This window comes from Glycine soja, chromosome 19, assembly GCF_004193775.1.
Source record: "Glycine soja cultivar W05 chromosome 19, ASM419377v2, whole genome shotgun sequence".
NCBI lineage: Eukaryota > Viridiplantae > Streptophyta > Magnoliopsida > Fabales > Fabaceae > Glycine > Glycine soja.
Window position 1 is genome coordinate 49,738,153 of NC_041020.1, and position 21,737 is coordinate 49,759,889.

The window sequence follows — 21,737 nt, forward strand, 5'->3', positions numbered from 1 at the left end:
TTACAATATTAAAAATATTTTCTTGTTTAAAAAACTTTATGAAACTTATAGGATTAATTAGGCTCTTTGTCCCTAAACTTTTTCAAAATTTAAAAAGATTAAAAATTTGACCCATCAACATTTTTTAACTTTTTTTATTAAGATTTTTAGATCCTAAACTAATGGGTTCAAATTTTTATTTAAAAACTAAAAATTAAAATTTCTAAAAATTTAAAAATCTTTATTGTCAAATTCGAAGACTAAACATCTTAATAAAAATTAAATGATATTAACCGGTCAAACTTTTATTTAAGAATCAAAAATTAAATTTTAAAAAATAATTAAATACTAAAAGCTTCTTCTTAATTAAAAGACATTAACCAGTCATCCTAAGTACATAAAATTAAGTTCATTAACAAAGGTCACTTGCAATTAATAATAATGTATTCGTATATCAGAAATCTTCTTAATTAATTTATAGAAGTTTTTTAATTAGAAAGTTTATAACTGAGTCATAAAGGAAGGTCATGGACCAGCCATGCATAAATCTTAAGCCAACAGCGTAAACCAATGACAATTCAAGGCATGATCCTTGGGAGAGAAAGGAAACCATTGGCTCAAACGTTTACTTTATTTATTTTCTCTCAATATATAGACCAAATTTGAAGCCTATTAGAGCATTTCTAATAGAAAATGAAACTTTATGATTTTAAATTACTTTTTTAAGTCTCATAATGAATTCACCTTCTAATATTTAGTTACAATTTATTTTAAAATAATTAAAATTAATTAATCATTTTTTTAGTTTGGTAAAAAAAAAACATTAAAATATTGTTTTTTAGTTTCACGTTCAAATCTGATTTGTTTTTATAGAAGAACAAATTTCTATGGTAAAGATCAATTCCCTTACTCCAAAAACAGGTTTTATATATGTTACATAAAAGATGGGGATATAAAAACAGGTATCGGTGATGCTGCTAAGTTTTGCTTTCCATAATCTTGGTGTTGGAAGAAGTTATCAAGCTTTCAAAATTGCAGCCCCACATGCCGATAGTAGTAAGGAAGCACTCGTTACAGCTCTGATTGTGTCTCTGTCTAAGTATTCTCCATTGTAAAAAGTTGCACAGGATTTCTAATCTAACTACTCAACTAATTTGAAAGATGACAGGATGATTTTACACAGACAACCTTAATTCGATGTTAGAGTTGGGAATTCAAACTTACGACTAAAAATAATCATGAATCAGATTTAAAAAATTAGAAAACTGTTTGTTTTTATTAAAAAAAATACATTTTCTTAACAAATAAGTTTAAACTTTAAAGAAACAGACCAATTTGCTCATCATCGGCTTGACCTTAATTTAATTACACCTAAATTGATAGACTAGTATCTAGTATCTTCAATGATTCATTTACTATACTATTTTTTAAAAAATATATAAGAAAGTGTAACATAATTGATATATATTAAGAATTATTATCAAGGTTCGATTCCTAATTTTTTGCACGAAAAAAGAATTTAGTTAAAATAGGTAGAACTCACTGGACTTTAAAACAGATTAGTTTTCGGTTATTGATTATAAATACTCTCAAATCTCACTGGACTTTCTTACCATACTTACGGTTAATTAATTTAATTAACTAATGATTAGTTAGATAAATTGTGTTAGTTACTAATGATTAATAGAATAAATTTTGGACAATGTATTTTTTATATACTACATGCATTTTTTACTATAGACAACCTGTGGAAAAAAATTCATATTAGAATTTTGAGTTTCTTCTTTTGTACATCCTTTTGTTTCGTTTGAATTTTGTTTCATCTCCGGGGTGTTTTCCATCGTTTTCCAACAGTTTAAGTTGATGCAAGGTTACCCATTAATTAATCTAATAACCCGAGTTGAATTGTCACATTTCTCCATTTTTCAACTCCACTAACCCAATCCTATCACTTCAGGATGGTGCTATCTGCGTGTTTGAATTACATTAATTCAGGGTCAATTTTTCTAGTAACTTCTTGAAGGAATTTTTAATTATTTTAAAAAATGGTCTAACAACGAACACGGACCTCAATACCAGCTGCTATAGATGTTTAAAGGCAATTTCAACCGAAAAGCTTACACTTGATCAGTGGATCAAGCAATTCAAAAAAACAAATATCAGCCAAATAATTACAATCGTATGATTTTAATCTAATATATATACTTCCTGTGCTTAGATTGGCTATTAATAAAACTATCTGGCCTCTAAAAAAATATTGTTATATATTAACAAGAATAATATTGATCTATTGAATAAAATGACTAAAGTCATACAATTATGATAATTAAAAGATTTAATTAGCTAAACTAAAATCTAAAAGAGTAAAATTATACAATTACAATACTGAGAAATCCATCTGATACAATTAAAAAACATGAAGGAATAAAATCACATAGTTACTATACTTAGGAATCAAAGTGCAATTTAACTTATTATTATAATTTCAAATACCAAATTTATGTTACACTCAATATTACAAAGATGGAAAGATGAAAAAATAGAGAATAAAAGTTACATTAATTGTACATTTACTGTTTTCTTTTATTGCAATTGCAAATTTACTGTTGTTTACCTCAAAACCTGTGAAAAAAGTTCACTCCATTTGTTATGTATTACATGTCACTTTAAGTATTTTAATTAGTTTCAATATATTTTTTATTTTGAAAAAAATAATAAAATATTTTTTTAATAATATTTTCGTTTATTAGTATCTCATCTAAATACTTAAACATATTCACAAGTACATTCTAACTTATTTAGTAAGGGTATTTTTTTGACAAACAAAGTCAAATTATTAAAGCAATTTATGTAATTAATAATTTTACAAGAAGTATATATATCACCTCAAACAAAGACAAATAAAATGGGACTAAAATATTGAAAGAAAGAAAAATTTCCAAAATGTTGATATACAACACCAAAGTCTACGAAATTATAAAAATTTGTGTATTAGTCATTGTTCAATAGCATGAGTGTGTTAGTGAATTTTTAGCTTCGAGTGGTTCATTTGTCCAGAAACATCTTGTCACTTTAAATTAATAATAGTCTTACTTACATTTAACTTATTTCTAACTAACAAATAGAGAACATGTTCTTCAAAACTTGTATAGTTGTGATTTGTGTTTAATAATAATCCAAGCATGGTATTCTAAATTTTTGCCTCGGAGTTCGAAAATACTTTTTTTTATTGTCTGAATGTATATTTTTTTTTTCTTAAACTATATAGATCTTAGGTCTATAAATTGAATTCCGCAATTCAATAAATATGATTTATTTAAATTGTCATTTTTATAGTATATACTAAATAATATATTAATAAAATTTATTTGATAATTTATTAAATATCTATATATTTACTGAACAAATAACTTATGTTTTTAATTAATGCATTATTAACACTAGCTAGGATCTTGATTTTAAGCCGCTAATAAAACTTATGTCCATAGTACCGTCTTTTTTATGTTTGGTCTATATTTTTTTTTGCCACTCTCTCTTATTTCGGGCGTCATGTAATTCTTATATGCGAAAATGGGTTTTAGATTTTAGTAATATTGGTGAAAGTGACGAAAGATTAGAAGAGCATGAGATTTGGGGTTAATTGGATAATAAGAGTTGGGTTGAAATCTTACCGAGCAAAATGATGAAGTGTATGAATATATAATATGATGAGTTGTAGTGATATTAACCAAATAAAAGCCATCGTTTTCAACGTTTGGCCATAGTCTCACCTTTAATGCATGCCTTATGGCTTTTTCTTTTCCCAAATATATTTGGTAGGTCTTGATTAAAAAATGTATATATGCATGAAAGGACAAATCAATCACGGCGTTGAATCTGATATTGGAGAGGAGAGAGGCCTGACTTAGTGTGTGCAAGGTGGCTTGGCTGGAAATAGCCTAATGCTATAGTGGTGCTGCCACTACCAACTCTTTTTCAGCAATTCTAATTTCTACACACTCTCCTTCAGCCAAAGGGTCAGTATATCACAGTCATATTATTTGTCTCTCTAGAATTTGATTCTTGCCATGGCTTTTGAGCCATCTCTATACTTACTTTTCTTACTATGTCCAAACAAAAAGCTGAGCTGTGAGCTTCAACATATACCCATCAGTGATTAATGACTAATCAGAGATTTCTCACTATTTGTTTGTCTATATTCTATAATAAATAGTCTCGAGGAGAAAAATAATTATTAATTTTCCATTGAAAATTGCCTTTTGCTCTGTCGACTTAAGTTAGCATATGCTACAGGATATAACCTCTTTTTCTTGTTTCGGATTCTTCTGTCGGTAAAGAAAGAAAAGATAATTCTGTTATTCCCACCTCCCCACCAAAAGAAAAAATTGCTAGTACAAAGGTAAGCAAATATTCAAGGATTATTGTTGAATATAATGGTTAAATATGATGAATGAATTATTATGAACTCTCTTATATTTGTTTTTCAGTTCATACAAATATAAAAAATTGTACACAAAACCTTTTTTTTATGCCATTTACTTATCTTTCTATTTTTCTTTTTAAAAAAAGTATCGAATTGTTTCTATTTTATTAATAATTTAGTGTTGGGAAACTTTAATCACAGTACCTTTTGTTGTAAAACTAAAGGAAATAAAATATTGAAAAGATTTTTATCAATAAATCACGAAGTGAATTGACATTATACTTTAACTTAAAATTTTAAAATATATATTTATAGGTATTTTTTCATTTATATAATACTCAACTTTATCATTTTCTTTTAATGTATAATTTCACTTTTACACTTATATTTTAACAATTAATAAATTCATCTAAAATATAAATATGCAATTGGTTATAGAAGAAGAAACAGGATGAAATTATAACAAAATACGTGAATAAATTAGTATGAATTATTTCAACTTAATTAATAATTTTAAATTTGAATCATACAATTATGTTAAATATTTAAAGAGAATTATTCCATGATAATCTTATCCTATTTGAAGAGCATTAAGTCTTGTTGATGATATATTACATGTTATCTCTAAAAAAAATGTGAGTTAATATTTTTCATATTTTAATTTATTTATTATTTTTTGTAAGAAAAATTATTTATCTGGGAAATAAACTTTGAAGAACAACAATAGTCCTTGTGGACAGGGTTAATCTTAAAGCTGAAAAACATCAAACTTGACGGATAAGAACTTGGTCAACTATCGAGAAAATATAATAATTAGAGTCGCGAAAGAGGAATGGGTGAAGATTGAAACAAAGTTAAAGATGAGATAGTAATTAGGTGAATAGGCCCAAAGGGCCATAAATGCTTGCTTAATTGCGGTCATGAGCCAAACAAACCGATAATCAAAGCCCACAGCTTTCTTTAAGATTTTAAAACCCAAAAGAGTAAGAAAAATGAACGGGGAATATGGAATTAATTAATTAGGATGAAAGGGGAAAAAAACGGAATAAAGAAAAAAGAAAAGGAACAAGACAAATGGCAATAGAAACGAAGGAGGTTGCCTCTTGTGGTAGTGAAATTTTAGGTAATATGTGGGAATTGGCAAAGTATATCCCTCAAATTAAGAGAATATGGAAAAGAGGGCTCTTGCATCATAATGGATTTTTTTAAAAAAAAATTATCATGAGTATATTTTAAAAAAAAATTATAAAAATGAGTAAATCATGTTTTAAAACACGATTTTATTTTTCAGAAAATTGTTAAACTGAAATCATATTTGAATATATGATTTCAATTTTTTAATTTTTTTTATTATTAAAGTTAAAATTACACATGTACATATGATTCCAATATGTTTTTTTTAAATTATTTTAGAGATTGTGTTTTAACACATTTTTTAATAGAAATTGTGTTACGTAAGTAATACTTGTTTTAATTTTTTTAATAACTTTTGACTGATTGATAAAATATTTGGAATTTTTCATAAAATAAGAAAATAATATACATATATTAAAAAATTATTTGTGGGATGATGTCCCACATGTAAATCTTCACGTGTGGCATCATGGTCTTCCTTGTGTGTTGTTGTTGTTGAATTGGTTCAACTTATTCTTGTCTTGCTTTACGATCAAATTGAGTTGGTAGGATTCTTTTTTCTGTAGTATCATTGTTGTCATTACTGATCCTAAGACTGTCACTATCTTTGTTGTTATTATCTTCATTTACATCATCATCATTACTGGTCTTAATATATGGGTCTAAATTTTGTTTTTGATCCTAACATGCAACAATTTCAATTAGACAAATCAACTATTAATCACGTACATAATAAAATAGATGAACTAGTTTTAAATAGGTCAAATAAATGTTGAGTATATCAAAATGAAGGTCACCATTGTAGTAATTGTCTATAGGTAATAAACCAAGTTGAATATTTTATAATCTTTAATATTTCAAGCATAATAATTAATTATTATATATTGTTCAACTTATAAATTTCATCCATATAACACTTTATTTTTAATGTCATTTTCTTCTTTTAAAAAATTAGAAAATTGTAAATTCTAACAAAAAAAATAAAACTCATTTAAAAAACATAATTGAAATCGTGCACTACAATTCAATTTCAATTCTTTAAAAAAAAATAGAAATCTTGCCCTACCTTTGATTTCATTAGAAAAAAAGAAAAAAAAAACAAATCATATTTTAACGTATAATTTTAGTTCTTAGAAGAAAAAATTAAAATCTGTCCATTTCCGTAATTAACCCATAAAAGAGTGTCCTTGATTGTTAGAAGGGACCAAGCTATAACAGCGTCACTACATATGCGAACTTGAGTATGACTCCGTGCTTACAAGAACATAATACTAACAAAGAAAAAAAAATGTATTCAAAGTAGTGTTGAACCCTTCATTTTTTGAGGTTTATCTCGTTTTATGAAATGAAACAATTTTTTTACAGAAAAAAAAATCACGATAAATGATATTTAATGTATTTTGTAACTAAAAATAGCAGCATATTTAAAAGATCAAAGTCTTAGGTAACTAAAATATATCAATATTTGTTACATCAAATCTTCTATATTAAAGATCAAAGCCTTTACATATATATATATATAAAAGACATAAATATCTATTTTTATCCTTAATTTTGTTAGAAGATGAGCATTAGGTTTTTAATTAAAATTTTATTATTCAATTTACAAAAAGTACAACAAAAATATTGATATATTTTTGTCACGTGTGATAACATGAGAATTCATGATTGTCGTGTGATAATTATCACATGACATAGGTAAAAAAATTGAATTTTTATTTGGTCTTTGAATTCAAGTGTTAGTTACTATTTTAGTCATTAAACTTAATCATTTATTTATATTTTTATCCTTAAACTTAATTATATACTATCATTTTAGTCTCTCAAAATTACTTTTGAATTTTCAATGAAGTGTCACACTACACATAATTCACTAGCATAGTGATAATAAATGAACTTTGTTTATAATGATAACAATTATTTATGATGAAGAAGATTGAATCAAAAATAATTATTAAATATAAAAATAAAAAATATTATATTTATATTTGAAATTACTATTAATTAATTTATTATATTTTATTGAGTTTAAATTATAACAAATAATATTATAACTATGACAAACAACAATGTTAATTAATTAAAAATAAATAAACATATGAAAATTAAATTAATTTTTCATAAGAATCGAGTTAAAAATGTGTATTATGTAAATATATAGATACTAACAAATAATTTATTTTAAAAGTCATTATATTTATTTAATCAAGGAGAAAATTAAAAAATAAAGAGATACAAGATGAATAATTTTATTCAACCAAAATTTAAGACAAAATTATATATTTTTGTTTTTCCACCTTTCATTGTATTTTATTTTATTTTGTATACTCCAACATGATTAATATAATGTATGAATTATATTTTATATTTAAATTTGTAGGTCATCTATTTTCAAATACAATGATTAAACAATGATATGAAAACTACAAAAAGTCTAATGAGCTCCGGCTAGAAAAAAACAAGCATACGTGAGAAAGTGCTTTTAACATTTTTATTTTTTAATAATGTCATAGTTTTAACATTTTCTATTGAGACCTAAACACTAACAAGTTGGTTTCATATGTATAAAGAATATAAGTGAGAGGATATGATAATATTAATGTTAATAATTTCATATAACATAAATGTTACTAAATGATTAAGTTCAAAAATTAAAATAATAACAAGTTGTCAAGAGACTAAATCCAAAGTAAACTTTTATATGTGATAATCATATAAAATGACACATGATAATTATGTAGATGACACGTGACATCTGTTAGCTGTCATGTCATCATAAAAAATGTTACATAGACACAATTATTTGAGTTAAGAGGAAACTACCATTAAGATTAATTTATTATATTTTTTGTAAATTCAAAAACAAAATTTAAATTTTAAATTTTTCTAGAACCTAATTATTAGCGCGTACCAAATTGAAAGATAAAAATAAATATTACCCTAAAAGGAATATCAAAGTCCGCATATTAGCCCACGGATTAAGATGGCATAATTTGTGAGTTTCACTGGTTAAATGCAAAATTCGCTATAGTTACATAAGAAAATCTGTTATTTACACGATCTGCCAGCTTAACGGACTAATTGATAAATCTTTATCCATATACCCACCCCTACGAAACACATTATACAACCACTCTTTAACATTTTACATGCCTGCACATTAATGTCTACTGGTTCCAATCAAATGTTGATATTTGTTTACACATCTAAGCTCCAATCGAAATACCGAATTTAGATTTCAACTCAATTGCATGCCATTTAACTAGATGTTGCTTACTTATCCAAAAATATCCATAACTCATTTATTTATTCTCAAGGATTGAAACAATTGAAATATCACAAAGATAGAAACAAATTTCACCATAAAAATAAAAGTATACGGGATATTTTCCTTTACAAGGTTGCTATTTAATGCATTTATTTTTAGTGATACTTCAATGCTCACGTTTAAATTTGTAGTACGTACTGTGTTCTTCAATTGTGTGTTCCAATATGTTTAAGCATTCACAAGATTGCCAACTAAAGTGAAGTTTTAATTAATGCTTGACAAAATGAGATAGTAAATAGGAAGTTAGGAACTCGACAAAATATTTTACTCAACCGAAACAATAATTTTGTCATCACTTGTTAGACAACCAGAAACAATTCAAAATTTACAGAGCACTGAGTAAAATAATTGAAAATATTAATTTAATATAAAATAAGAATTCTAAGATAATATGCTACGGAATAAACAAAAATTATGAATGCATACAAAAAAGACGATGTATAAGTTATTCAATTATAGACTTAAAAAAAAGTTATTCAATTGTTGATATCCAGAATTTATATTAATAACATAAAATTAAATCATAAATGTACGTAAATATATAATGGATGATAACTGCAATGATTTTTATATTATTAATTAAATAAAAATTTTTTTGAATGAATTTTTAAAATAATTATTATAAAAATTAACAACTTTACTATATATTATAATTCATGATTAAATAACCATATAAAAATTTGGTATATTGTCATTATATTTTAATTTTAATAGTAAATTATAAAAATTTAAAAATAAAGGCATAAAGAAAAACAGTATATTCAAAATTATACAAAAATAGTGTTAATTTATTAAATTATAAGAAACTATAATATATTAAATTATAGTCTAAATTTGTTATATTGTCAATATATGCTATTTTTATTATTCGTAAATTTCGTAGGACGAGGAATAATTATGGTTCTCATTCAATCATAAAATATCTTTGAAGGGTTTTTCATACTTATCTTAGATGGAAAATTTTCCAAACTAAATTTTATAAATAGTCAGTTTTTGCAATGATTCAAGTAAAGAAAATTCAGATTTTTTAATATATATTTTTCTTACCAGATTTGACAATAAAGTTTAAATATTTAAAAGTTTGAATAGAAAAAAAGATATTATGTAAAAAAATTAATATGTCTCCTACCGGATTTGACAATAAAGTTAAATATTTAAAAGTATGAATAGAAAAAAAATATTTATGTAAAAAAAAAAAAAACTAGAAGCCTAAATAGTGCAGCACATTATACACATGCAGTATGCTATTAATTTAATTGACGATGGCCGAAATCTAAATAAATATAACTAGCACCACAGGCTCACAACCGTCGAAGAGAGGACACGCGCCAACACGCGCTTCCGTGTCTGTGGCGTATGCCTATTTCTACAGTGTATAGACTATAGACTATAGAGAAACCGCCTCCTCACTTCATTACCTCCCTGTCGTTTTTGTCCTATCAAAAAAGAAACCAAAAAGAACCCAAAAACATAAATAAATATTTATTTATAAATAAATAAAACGCTTAGCTTCTTTTTCATTCTCTCTCTCGTGTGTGTGTGTGTGTGTGTGTGTGTGTGTTGGGTTCAATGTGCTGTTGGTTTGCTTGACCTTGTTTATCAACCAAATCTAGAGCAACCCATTTCTCTGTTCTCCCATTTGAAGGAAAGGAAAACTTACACCTCTCTCTCTCTCTAACTGATTCGCTCCAATTCCGCCGCGCCCAGATTCTTCTCTCTCACCTACAAACCCGGTCCCAACAAGGTATTGTCATGGGTTTCATCTCAAAATGCATTCTTTTTCGCTCTTTAAACATAAATGAAAAACCTTGTTGCTGTCTTCTTTTGTTGATGCATCTCTGCCTTCGTTGATCTGTGTGTGCTTTAACAATTTCATATCAGCTTCGTTGATTGGTTTGCTTAGGATCGACCAGGGTTCTTGGAGTGCTTTATGGGTCTTTCTCCATTTGATTTCCCCCTCCCTTTTCTTTTCATCCCAACCCCTTCTTAGGGCTTGATGGTTATGAAAAGTTGTTTTGTATCCAATGTTGTTTTTCTGTAGAAAAAGATGTTGTTTTTCGATCAACGGGCTTTCTTGGAAGAGTTGGTGTTAAAAAAAATGTTTGCTTTTGCATCATTTTCTCTTTCTGACAAATGCTTGTTCTGTTTCTGAGGTTTACTCTTTTAGGGATTCATTGCATTGGTTGAAATTTTGTTGTTCGTTTGTTTGGTAGAATTTCCCCCTTTGTGTCACGCATGGTATTCGTCTAGGACTCCTTAAAAATCTCTGAGAAAGCATTGAGATTTTGAGATTGTTTAATTATTCGAGGGAGCTGAATCGAATACCATATATGAAATCAGATTTTCTGAAACTTGTCTCTGTTTCAAAATTCTCTTATTTCATACAGTATTTTGCTTTGCTATACCTGACAATGTCTAATTAGCTTTTCTGCAGGTTGCAACTATCTACTATTATGTTGTTCAATTTATTAACAATATTTGTTTCAAAATATTTAATAATTCAAAGGAATTTTCCTTGTCTGGGATTTGGATATCATGCTTTATAACTTGTCAGCATTTTCTGTTGTAAAATACCAAATACTTTTAAGATCTCACCTTGTAGCATGTAGACCAGATTTTCTAATTTATTAAGTGATGTACATCTTTCCTCTACTATTTAGATTTCTAAATTACAGAAAAGGAGGATAGTTGATGGCCATGCATCCCTTCAACTGCTCCTCTCCGTAGGTTGTAATTGATTTCTTAAAAGGGAATGAAATCTTGTTGCCATCTTTTTCTGCCCTTCCTTGTTGTATTCCTTTTGTAAAATCCTACTATTCATGATTTGCGATTTCTACCACCGTTCTTATTTAAGTTAAAATCCCAATTTTAACTACCTTGCTTCTTTATGTTATCTTACTGTGGTATTATTGGTTTGAAATGTCATCATTATGTCCAAAAGTGCTTCACCTTGTCGAATTTGAAAATAGAATAGCATATCTCCATGATCTAGTATATTCTTAGGTGACATAATACCTAGACTTTTTTTCTTATTTGATGTCAGGAAGCTTTATTAATCAGCTCTTTTTTTCCTTTTGTGCTTTACTATACCTACTAGGTCTTTCCTTCCAACTCCTATGGCGGGAGAAACATCTTGGATCAGCCACTATGATGACAGACAAAGGGAGACTGGGGCGTTTGATTCATTTTTAGAACTTGGTGAGGAAGGTGAAAAAGAAGCAACTGCTGTTTCTTTGGATGTTTTGCCAGATGACTTGTTGGAACGAATCCTAGCCTATCTCCCCATTGCAAGCATTTTTAGAGCTGGCTGTGTGTCTAAGAGGTGGCATGAAATTGTTAATTCAGAGAGGTTTGTATGGAACCTTTCACATGTTCTACCGCAGAAACCTTGGTACTTTATGTTTACGAGCTCTGATGAACCAGATGGTTATGCTTTTGATCCCGTCCTTCGGAAATGGTATCGGTATCGCATTGAACTTCCATGCATTGGAACTTCTAATTGGTTCATTGCTTCATCATATGGCATGGTCTGCTTCATGGACAATGACAGCAGAAGTGAAATATGCATCTGCAACCCAATTACCAAAACCTACAGGAAGCTTGAGGAGCCTCCAGGTTTGAAAGTTTCTGATTACAGTGCATTAGCAATCTCAGTGAACAGGGAATCTCACTGTTATACTGTGGCAATTGTAAAATCTAAACAAGTCCCTGAGAACTTTGTCCAGTGGGATATCTCAATTCATCTATACAATTCAGAAAATGCAACCTGGGTGACCTCTTTAACGGAAGTTTTGATGGGGTGGAGAGGTGGTAATGAGAGTGTGATATGCAATGGGATGCTGTGCTTTTTAGTTTATTCAACCGGGGGTGGCCAACCTGTAAATCGTCATGCCCTAATTGCGTATAACATGTCCAATCATTCTTCTCAAGGTAGCTTAACAAGGAACTTCATTCCAGTACCTTTTTCTCTAACATGTGGCCGTTTGATGAATCTGAAGGAGAAGCTTGTAATGGTGGGAGGAATTGGTAAACCAGATCGACCTGACATAATAAAAGGAATTGGTATCTGGCTTCTAAAGGATAAGAAGTGGGAAGAGATTGCTCGAATGCCCCACAAATTCTTCCAAGGCTTTGGGGAGTTTGATGATGTGTTTGCTAGCAGCGGTGCAGATGATCTGATATATATTCAGAGTTATGGAGGTCCGGCGCTTCTCATATTTGATGTGAACCATAAGCAATGGAAATGGTCGCAGAAATGCCCTGTGGGAAAAAGATTCCCGCTGCAGCTTTTTACTGGCTTTTGCTTTGAGGCTAGACTTGAAATTGCTCCATAGTTCTCCTTACAATCAAGAGCTGCTAATTGTGTCCAAGGCTTCTACTCATTTTCCTTCATTGTTCTTTTAAGTAAAAATTTAATATGATTTCAGTGTTTTCACAGTTTCATACAAAATGTTCTTGCTGATAAAACTGCTTATTCATGGATACTGGAATATTATTAATAGCATTTGAAAATACCACAGCTTTTTTTTTACCTTTCTTTTATTTTCTCTATTCGTGCACTTGCTCTAATAATAATAATTACAACCTTCTCCAATTTTTTTTTATTTGAGTTACCATGAAATGTATAATGCAGACTCCAACATAACATTTTCTTTGCTTTCCGAAAAAATCTTAATCCGTGGTTTGCTTTGTATTGCCCATTATTCAAGAGGTCAAATGGCTTCAATTTCCTTGTTTGAGTAGACTATTTTATTCTGCTTACCAGTGCTGTCCTTTAGAAATGTGCAATATTTAGGTTGTGTTCATAGGCATAGCTGTACTTTTTAAAACTAGAACTGAGAGTCAAAATATTTGTATGATTTCTGGGAACTGATTGCATCGTTAGGCAAGATGATTGTATAGTGTTTAGCAGTCTCCATCATTGTGGAGGACATAAAAGAAAAGGAAGGATTCTTTGTTAACTAAACTCTGAGGCTCAATAATGATTTCGAATTGACTTTTATAGCTATCCTTAACACAAGTTTTGACATGACTTATTGGTGGCCAATGGGCATGCAAGGCTAAGATCAAATTCTATATTGTGATTGAGTGTGTCGTCCGTACAATCACTAATTTTCATTTTTTGGCAAATTAAAAACTGCTTATATCGCGTTGGCGGACGAGTGAGGTCCACGACACGAGTGCTTTGGTAAAGTTGGGTTTTCGTTGGTGGAGATGTGAGTGTGACAAATAAAGGTTTTATTTTTTAAATAAACGAACGAACATCGTTTTAGTCAAGGCAAGAATATTCAAACGGCTCTTCTCAGTTGGGATTGGGATGGAAGAAGAATTGCCGACTGAGTGTGAAAGTAACCTATAATTATAATGGGGTGTCATCACTCATCAATGCACAGTTTGTAGCAGAACAGAACAAAAACAAATGTGTCACATCTTATTTTAACAATTTCCTTTTATATTTTCGACGTTTTAAACTAGAGTTGAGCATGAATAGGATTCAACGTTTGCACCCATTCCTGGCTCAGTTCGAATTTTAAGAATGTCACTGACCAATTATTTTTCTTCATCACTTAATTTTATATTGTTTATATTATTCATTATTATTTTAGAATTACAGTTTGTGTTCATAGCATTAATTTTATAATATGATATTATTTTAAGAATACAATTATGTAATATTTTAGTTGCAAAATTCGAATAGTTACGAAAAATATCAATATCAACTTATTTTAAATGAATATGTAAAAAATTATGTCTTTCACAACATCTACAACAAAATAAATTATATTCATTTGTTGTACACGAGTTTATTTAATTTTTCTTCCTAACTAAAATGGCTACAGAAAAATAAATAATTTAACTTAATACATGAATGTAATTTATTGTTATCCATTAAATTGTGAAACATATTTTTAATATTTATAAAACATTAGATATTCTTATCCATCTAGTAATCGGTGCAGCAAGTGAGGGTATCGCTGTATCAGGACTAAGGGTAAAACTTCCTGCACTCTCAGTGTTCTTATTATATTATGAAATGCAAAATGGATATTTTATAATACAATGGCAAATACTGAAGGTGAAGGCAATAGTGGTAGTACAGAAGCAAAGTCTCATATGAATTATGCAATCTGTATCAGTTTTATGGGAAGACAAAATGAGAATTGCACAAGTTATGCTGGGTGCACCAGCAATTTCATGGTGTGTGTAGCAACACCTTTAATTTATCCTTAAAAAAACACTAGAGCCGAATTTGTCAAATTTCATTAGGGGAACTGCTATTTACACTAATCCACTCCCTTTTATGATTTGTTTTTCCAAAATACCCTTAATCTGCACTCTGCTACCACCCCAACTTGGCAAATCCAATGCCCCTCTTCCTTAAAAACCCTAAGCTTCATTGACCTGCTGATACCTGCACCACGGGCTTGGATTCGAATTTTTGCATAAAGTCGCAATGGATGGCAGCTAAATATCATGCACCAAGTAATTAATTAGTTAAGCAATTAATGTTGAGAGGAAAACTTGTAACTAGGTCACCAGATCACCTACGAGAGAAACTAAATAGCAAACAAAAAGAAATAATGATTATGGAAGATGTGAATAATTCCATACATTTAATTTCCAAATTCCAATATTATTGTCATTTGCGGTGACAATTTCCTTCATTCTAACAAATCTATTTTTTGAACTTCTTCCACATTTCTTTGATCTAGTTGGAGTAACTCTCACTGTCAGCTCCCATTTCACCTTTTCTAGAAGCAACAACAACGTTTTGCTTTACCAACCCAAAGCTGAATAACTATTTTTCATTTAGTATCTATGCATCAGGTCGGACTTGGCGGAGAACATCTACTATAAAACATTTGTGGAAAAAGGCAACAAGAATTACAAAAAAGGGAGTGCAATTTTCAGGCTATTTTAAGAAAAATAATTATAAAGGGTAGTGTATGAGTAACCAGAGAAAGTGAAAATAGCAATTTCCTTTCATCAGGGAGCCCAAAAAACTGTCGGGCCGAATGGAGTCTATAGAGAATCTTATTATGTCCAAGTATCCAACGTTAGCCAAATGAAAAAAAGGAAACACAAAAACAAAAACATAACATAAACCCTCCCAATCCCATTCCAAAGTCTAAGGAACGGTTATCCCTCACAAACCGCCGGCTGTCTCAGGTAAACAGGTGTTTCTTCGCCTCCCATCTCAAATTTTCAGCTTTTCCTACACTCCACGCTCAAAAGTCAAAAAATATTTTTCTTTTTCTTCTGGGTTTTGTGATTGTACACTCTAACCAGTAATCAATCATTTTTGTTTTTCCCTAGAAAGTGAAAATGAAGAGAATGATAGCCTTGGGGTTTGAGGGTTCAGCGAACAAGATTGGTGTTGGGGTAGTGACCTTAGATGGCACAATTCTTTCAAACCCACGGCACACATACATCACTCCTCCTGGCCAAGGCTTTCTTCCCAGAGAGACAGCACAGCACCACCTCCAACACGTTCTTCCCCTTATCAAATCCGCTTTGGAAACTGCACAAATCACTCCACATGACATTGACTGCCTCTGCTACACCAAGGGTCCTGGCATGGGAGCTCCTCTGCAAGTCTCTGCTATTGTTGTTCGTGTGCTTTCGCTTCTTTGGAAGAAGCCAATTGTTGCTGTCAATCACTGTGTTGCACACATTGAGATGGGAAGGATTGTTACCGGCGCTGATGACCCCGTTGTCTTGTATGTCAGTGGTGGCAACACTCAAGTCATTGCTTACAGCGAGGGGCGTTATCGAATCTTTGGAGAGACCATCGACATTGCTGTGGGGAATTGCTTGGATCGCTTTGCAAGGGTCTTGACACTTTCCAATGATCCTAGCCCCGGATATAACATTGAGCAGGTCCTGCTTTACTACGTTTGAATGAACTTCTTCCTAAGTTTTTATAGGAGTGGAAACTAAGAAGACGGTATGAATTGAGTTTCTCCCAGAAGTTAAAATCAACTCATGCACCTCAATTTTTGGAGAAATTAAACAAGAGAGCCTCTACAAAAGTTAAGTGTATAAGTTTATATTAGTTAATAGGAGAAACTCAATTCATTTTATTTTCTTATTTTCTTCTTCTACAAGTAATTGTGGAGAAATTTTCCCAAACATGGTCAAACTGTGTTTTACATAGTTTATTTTATGCCTTGTGCATCATATGATATATGGGATATTTTTGTTATACCTTTAATGTGAAAATCTTTCTCAACTAATTATCTTATCCTTCAGCTTGCGAAAAAGGGAGAGAAGTTTATCGACCTGCCTTATGTTGTCAAAGGGATGGATGTATCTTTTAGTGGGATATTGAGCTATATTGAAGCAACTGCTGCTGAAAAGCTAAAGAATAATGAGTGCACGCCTGCAGACTTGTGCTACTCTCTGCAGGTGAATTTAATCTGTGGCGATCCCTTGCCTTCCCATTATATTATTAATTAATGAATGATGAATTTGCAAGTTGATGTGTTTTAGTATGCTGCAGGAGACATTGTTTGCCATGCTTGTGGAGATAACGGAGCGGGCTATGGCTCATTGCGACACAAAAGATGTTCTTATAGTTGGTGGTGTAGGTTGCAATGAGCGGTTGCAAGAGATGATGAGGACCATGTGCTCTGAACGTGGTGGAAGATTGTTTGCTACTGATGATAGATATTGCATTGACAATGGAGCAATGATAGCTTATACTGGTCTCCTTGAATTTGCTCATGGCGCATCAACTCCACTAGAGGATTCTACATTCACCCAGCGGTTCCGGACAGATGAAGTGAAAGCAATATGGAGAGAAGCAAATCTGGCAAAATTGAATGGGCTTGCAGAGAAGAGCACTTGATTTGTCATTCTTGAGGTGCAGTCCTATTCTTGGGCTGTTGGGCACTCAATTAAGCCTTTAGTGTAGAATATTTAGCGTGTTTTTGGGTGAGTTCCTGCAAAATTATTTTTTTTGTTAGAATTGTTTTTGATGTGAAGAATTTATGTTTGGAAGTTTGTGTTTTATAAGTTGGTAGTAAAAATTCAGTATGAAATTTTTGATCCAACACAAAAGCTGCCTAAAGTTGTTTCAATTTATAATCAATTCTTCAACATTAGACTAAACATATGAACATTTATCTAAAATTACATTAGCTGATATTTTTACACGATTTTGGATGACTTGATGTAGAATCAGACATGGACTAAATTTGTGCTTAGTTTTGGCAAAAATTTCTTTTCCATTGCCTAACTTAGGCGGGAAATTTTAATACATTGTTGTGTTAAATTCATTTATTAATAAATTAAGATCAACGAGCCTGCCTTCTTTTCTCCAGTTTCAGCATGTATGTCAAAAGGACTTGACTACATCATTTTAGAAACGACAGGATTGGGAATCACAATTCACGACTAGGGGACCCAAATTGAATTTTGGTGAAACCAGACACAAAGAGAATCTTAGCTCATTTGGATGAAATTTGTTTTCAAAAGTTCTTATTGGGGTGGTTCAGCACCCCCTCTAGTGGACATCCCATACCCAGTCCTTTTCCCCCTTCCACCCTCCTTGGTGGGACTTTCCCTAGGTCCTTTTAGGGTGTGGTTTAAAATGGTGAGACAAAAATGTAGTCTATCCTTTTCCAGAGTTTTTTTTTAATAGAATACCTATTCTGTTACTAACTTAATCTATGAAAAAGTAACAACATAATTGAATATTGCGTGTTTCATTCCCTAAGGAATTTCTTTTTCATTCTGACCTTACAGGTCTGAGTGCTCATTTGTGACTAAGTACAAAAAGAACATGTGATTACTTGATATTCAAATCATCCTCCTTCAAGCTGGAGGTGGTACCCAAGGACCTTGAGATTTATTCAGTCACATGATAAATTTACGTATGAAGAGAAACACGTCAATATGTTTGATATTTTGTTGTATTATTCAGTGGTGCTGCAATAATGGCATCCACGCCAAGATGTTGTGTATCAATGACATTGGCTTTGTACCAATGTCAATGGGAAGCTTTTGCAGTGCGTCCTGGTGTGAGTGATTTGCAGTAGCTCTTTTGTCTCTTGTAGTCCTAGGACATGTAGACTTGTCTAAAACTTAACCATTTAATATCTGTGTTTACTAAAGTAGTCAATCTTTAGACTTTTTTTTATGTATTGGCCTGCAGCTCAAGTTTGCCTCTAAATTACTCTATCGGTGATAACGCTGAAAAATTATGAAACATAACCTAATTTTCGATACCTTTTTCAGCATGTCAAGTAATGAGGTTGGTCTTTGGAGAATTTCATCTATTACGACGAGTTTATTTGGCATGATGGACAAAAAAATAGGCATGATTTTTTCATACTATCAGCCCTATCCTCGAATTTTTAAAGTCTCGTTATTAAGAAAAATACAAGCCCAAAGACATAATTATTTATAAAGTAGCATTCTGAAGAGTATTTTTGGCCGACATACAAACTGAAGGCTTGGTTGATTTGAATAAAAGTTTTTTTCTTTTCTAATTTTTTACTTTTGATTCCAAACTATTATTCATTATAACTAATAGATTTCAGGAAAATAAACAGTACATGTAGATTCTTCAAGTTGATTCTAACTATTATTTGTAAAACCAGAAGGTACATGATGTAGAGCCAGATTCACGGTTCACCTTTTATTTTACCATAAGACGTGCTCTTGCTTATGCTCTATCTTGTTGGCTTGATTTTGTAATGTGTTACCATACTTTCATTTGATTTGCTAAATAGAGAGAAACGGTATAATACAATTATTGGCCATCAAACTAGTGACATGATAACTTTCCTGGCTCGCTCAAAAAGTTTGACAGTTTGGAGGAAGCGGGGAAGAAGGAGGATATGAGAAGTGAAAACCAAATGTTTTACACTATTGAACACCAATGCCGGATATGAATAGACATATTGTTAAGGTTAGTTTAACAATGAGGTTTTTGGATCACAACCAATTTAAGGGAAAAGAGACGTAAAAATACTGGTCCAATAAGGAAATGTGATGCTCTAATGAAATTTACCTAGAAGTAGTAAGTTCGGTGTTATGTACCAAATGCAATTAGTTGCATTAGTAGCATCTATCTGCTGTCCAATAACCAATTGTCATGATATATGGTCATTTTTATTGACAACTAATTATTCTTACATATACAAAGAGATGGTCATTGTATGCAGCATTATTCTTACATATACAAAGAGATTGTTTTTGAATTTGAACTTATAATAACAAATCTATCCCAAGGTGCAACTTTAGTGCTTCACAAGGCTTGCTCTCATTGTCATTTTAATCAGGCTCACTCTCACTGTCATTTATTTTTTTTATTGACAGTGAGACAAAAATCAAAAGCGAAGGTCGTACCAAGGTCTACCCCAAAGGGCAATGTGCATGCATTAAGAAAGCTACGAAACCTGTCATAAAACCTTTAATCATGCATGGCTAACCCCCAATATTGAAATATGTGAAAGGAAGTCTCAGCTCCATTTTCCCAAAAAGTTTTCTACTATGTTGAACATGCTTTTGCTTTTAAATTAGCTTGTAGTATCGAATAGGTACAAATAACAGAAATTTGTAGCCAATCCCTTGTCTCCCCTGAAAAATAATAATCAAGGAATTAACTCCAAGACATGGCGTGAGAAGGGAGGAAAGATGGACCACAAGCTTACTACTTGACGTACATAATGCACAATAAGTCCTAGACTCATCTGTGGAGTGTGGATGGAGCCCGAAATCCATGGTTTGATTAGGACAACATGCGTCCAAAGATTTATTATCGTCACTGCTCACTGCAATTTACGCCATCCCATAAGCAGCATGCTTAAAGGATTTTCTCTTTCCCTTCTTAATTATAATAATTTTTCATTTAATTCACATCACTCAACAAAAATATTTAGTTTAATTAATCACATTAAATTTATCAATTATTTTTTTTATTATTTTAAAATTATCTTTTTTTAATTTTTCTATCCATTTAATTATTTCTCATAAATATTTAAAGAAAAAATAATTAAGAGTATAAAGAAAAAAATAATTAATATATCTAAAAATTTAAAAATAATCTTATAAAAACAAAAAAAAAATTCTAAAAATAATCTTTATGATTAAGAACGAACGAAGACAATAATTTCCTTTCAATTTCCCTTTCATTAGATTTTTATTCATAATTGGATGCCTAATTTAGTCTTGACCAAATTCAAGGCCTGTGTCTGTGTGATCTTATAGTTTTACATCTATGGGCGTAGCTTAGGTTAGCGTAGCTTAGCTTAGCATGAAAGAAAGCAAAATGACAATTACAATTTTTCACCTTGTTTTTTTTTGGTCCAAATTTTTTCATCTCTTAACTTTAGGCTTTTTGACCTTTTTTCTTTCCGCCCTTTGCTGGCCTCATGGCTTGTTTTGTTTGTCTTTCAAAGCTATGATGATGATACCCTAACACTTTCATAACGAGAGTCGTGTTCCTTATTATTGTTAATTTATAGTATTTGACATCTCCAATTTAAAAGAAGTAAATATTGTAAAGAATAAAAATAAAATACAAAATTCAGTTTTAAAATAACATGGCATCACCGATTTTCTTTAAATTAATTTAGAATTTAAATACTTCCAAGTTAAATCAAATATGGTAGACACAAAATTAAATTGACAGAATTATAAGCCCAAATCTAATACACACTCTTTATTCTTACGTTAAATGTAGTTTTATTTACATTGTTCACTTCTTTTTCTTTTTTTTATATGTTGATTTAAATAATAAAGATTCGAGGAATGTTGATGGAGATTGAAATGTGAATAAAGGGAAGAACATGAGGGAAAAAAAAGGTGAGAAACAATAATTTAGTGAGGAGACAAGACAGAAGGACGACAAAATTAAGGTGT

General features: G+C 30.5%; 2 protein-coding genes across 4 annotated transcripts; both read left to right on the forward strand.

Annotated features, from left to right (window-relative positions):
- Positions 1 to 10,365: 10,365 nt before the first annotated feature.
- On the forward strand, positions 10,366 to 13,397 carry LOC114400312 (F-box/kelch-repeat protein At3g61590-like). Its single transcript, XM_028362719.1, has 2 exons — positions 10,366 to 10,608; positions 11,962 to 13,397. Exon 2 carries the CDS (start codon positions 11,981 to 11,983, stop codon positions 13,196 to 13,198), a length of 1,218 nt encoding a protein of 405 aa, XP_028218520.1. The 5' UTR covers positions 10,366 to 10,608; positions 11,962 to 11,980; the 3' UTR covers positions 13,199 to 13,397.
- Positions 13,398 to 15,908: 2,511 nt separating this feature from the next.
- On the forward strand, positions 15,909 to 19,007 carry LOC114398069 (probable tRNA N6-adenosine threonylcarbamoyltransferase). Of its 3 annotated transcripts, XM_028360202.1 has the most exons (5): positions 15,909 to 16,034; positions 16,182 to 16,745; positions 17,118 to 17,273; positions 17,368 to 17,730; positions 18,615 to 19,007. In XM_028360202.1, the coding sequence occupies exons 2-4, from the start codon at positions 16,191 to 16,193 to the stop codon at positions 17,713 to 17,715; spliced, it is 1,059 nt and encodes a 352-aa protein (XP_028216003.1). In that variant the 5' UTR covers positions 15,909 to 16,034; positions 16,182 to 16,190; the 3' UTR covers positions 17,716 to 17,730; positions 18,615 to 19,007. The 3 variants fall into 3 exon arrangements, with proteins under 3 accessions (XP_028216003.1, XP_028216001.1, XP_028216002.1); XM_028360200.1 differs by lacking the exon at positions 18,615 to 19,007 and having other exon boundaries at positions 17,368 to 17,927; XM_028360201.1 differs by lacking the exon at positions 18,615 to 19,007 and having other exon boundaries at positions 15,932 to 16,042; positions 17,368 to 17,927.
- The last annotated feature ends 2,730 nt before the right edge of the window (positions 19,008 to 21,737 follow it).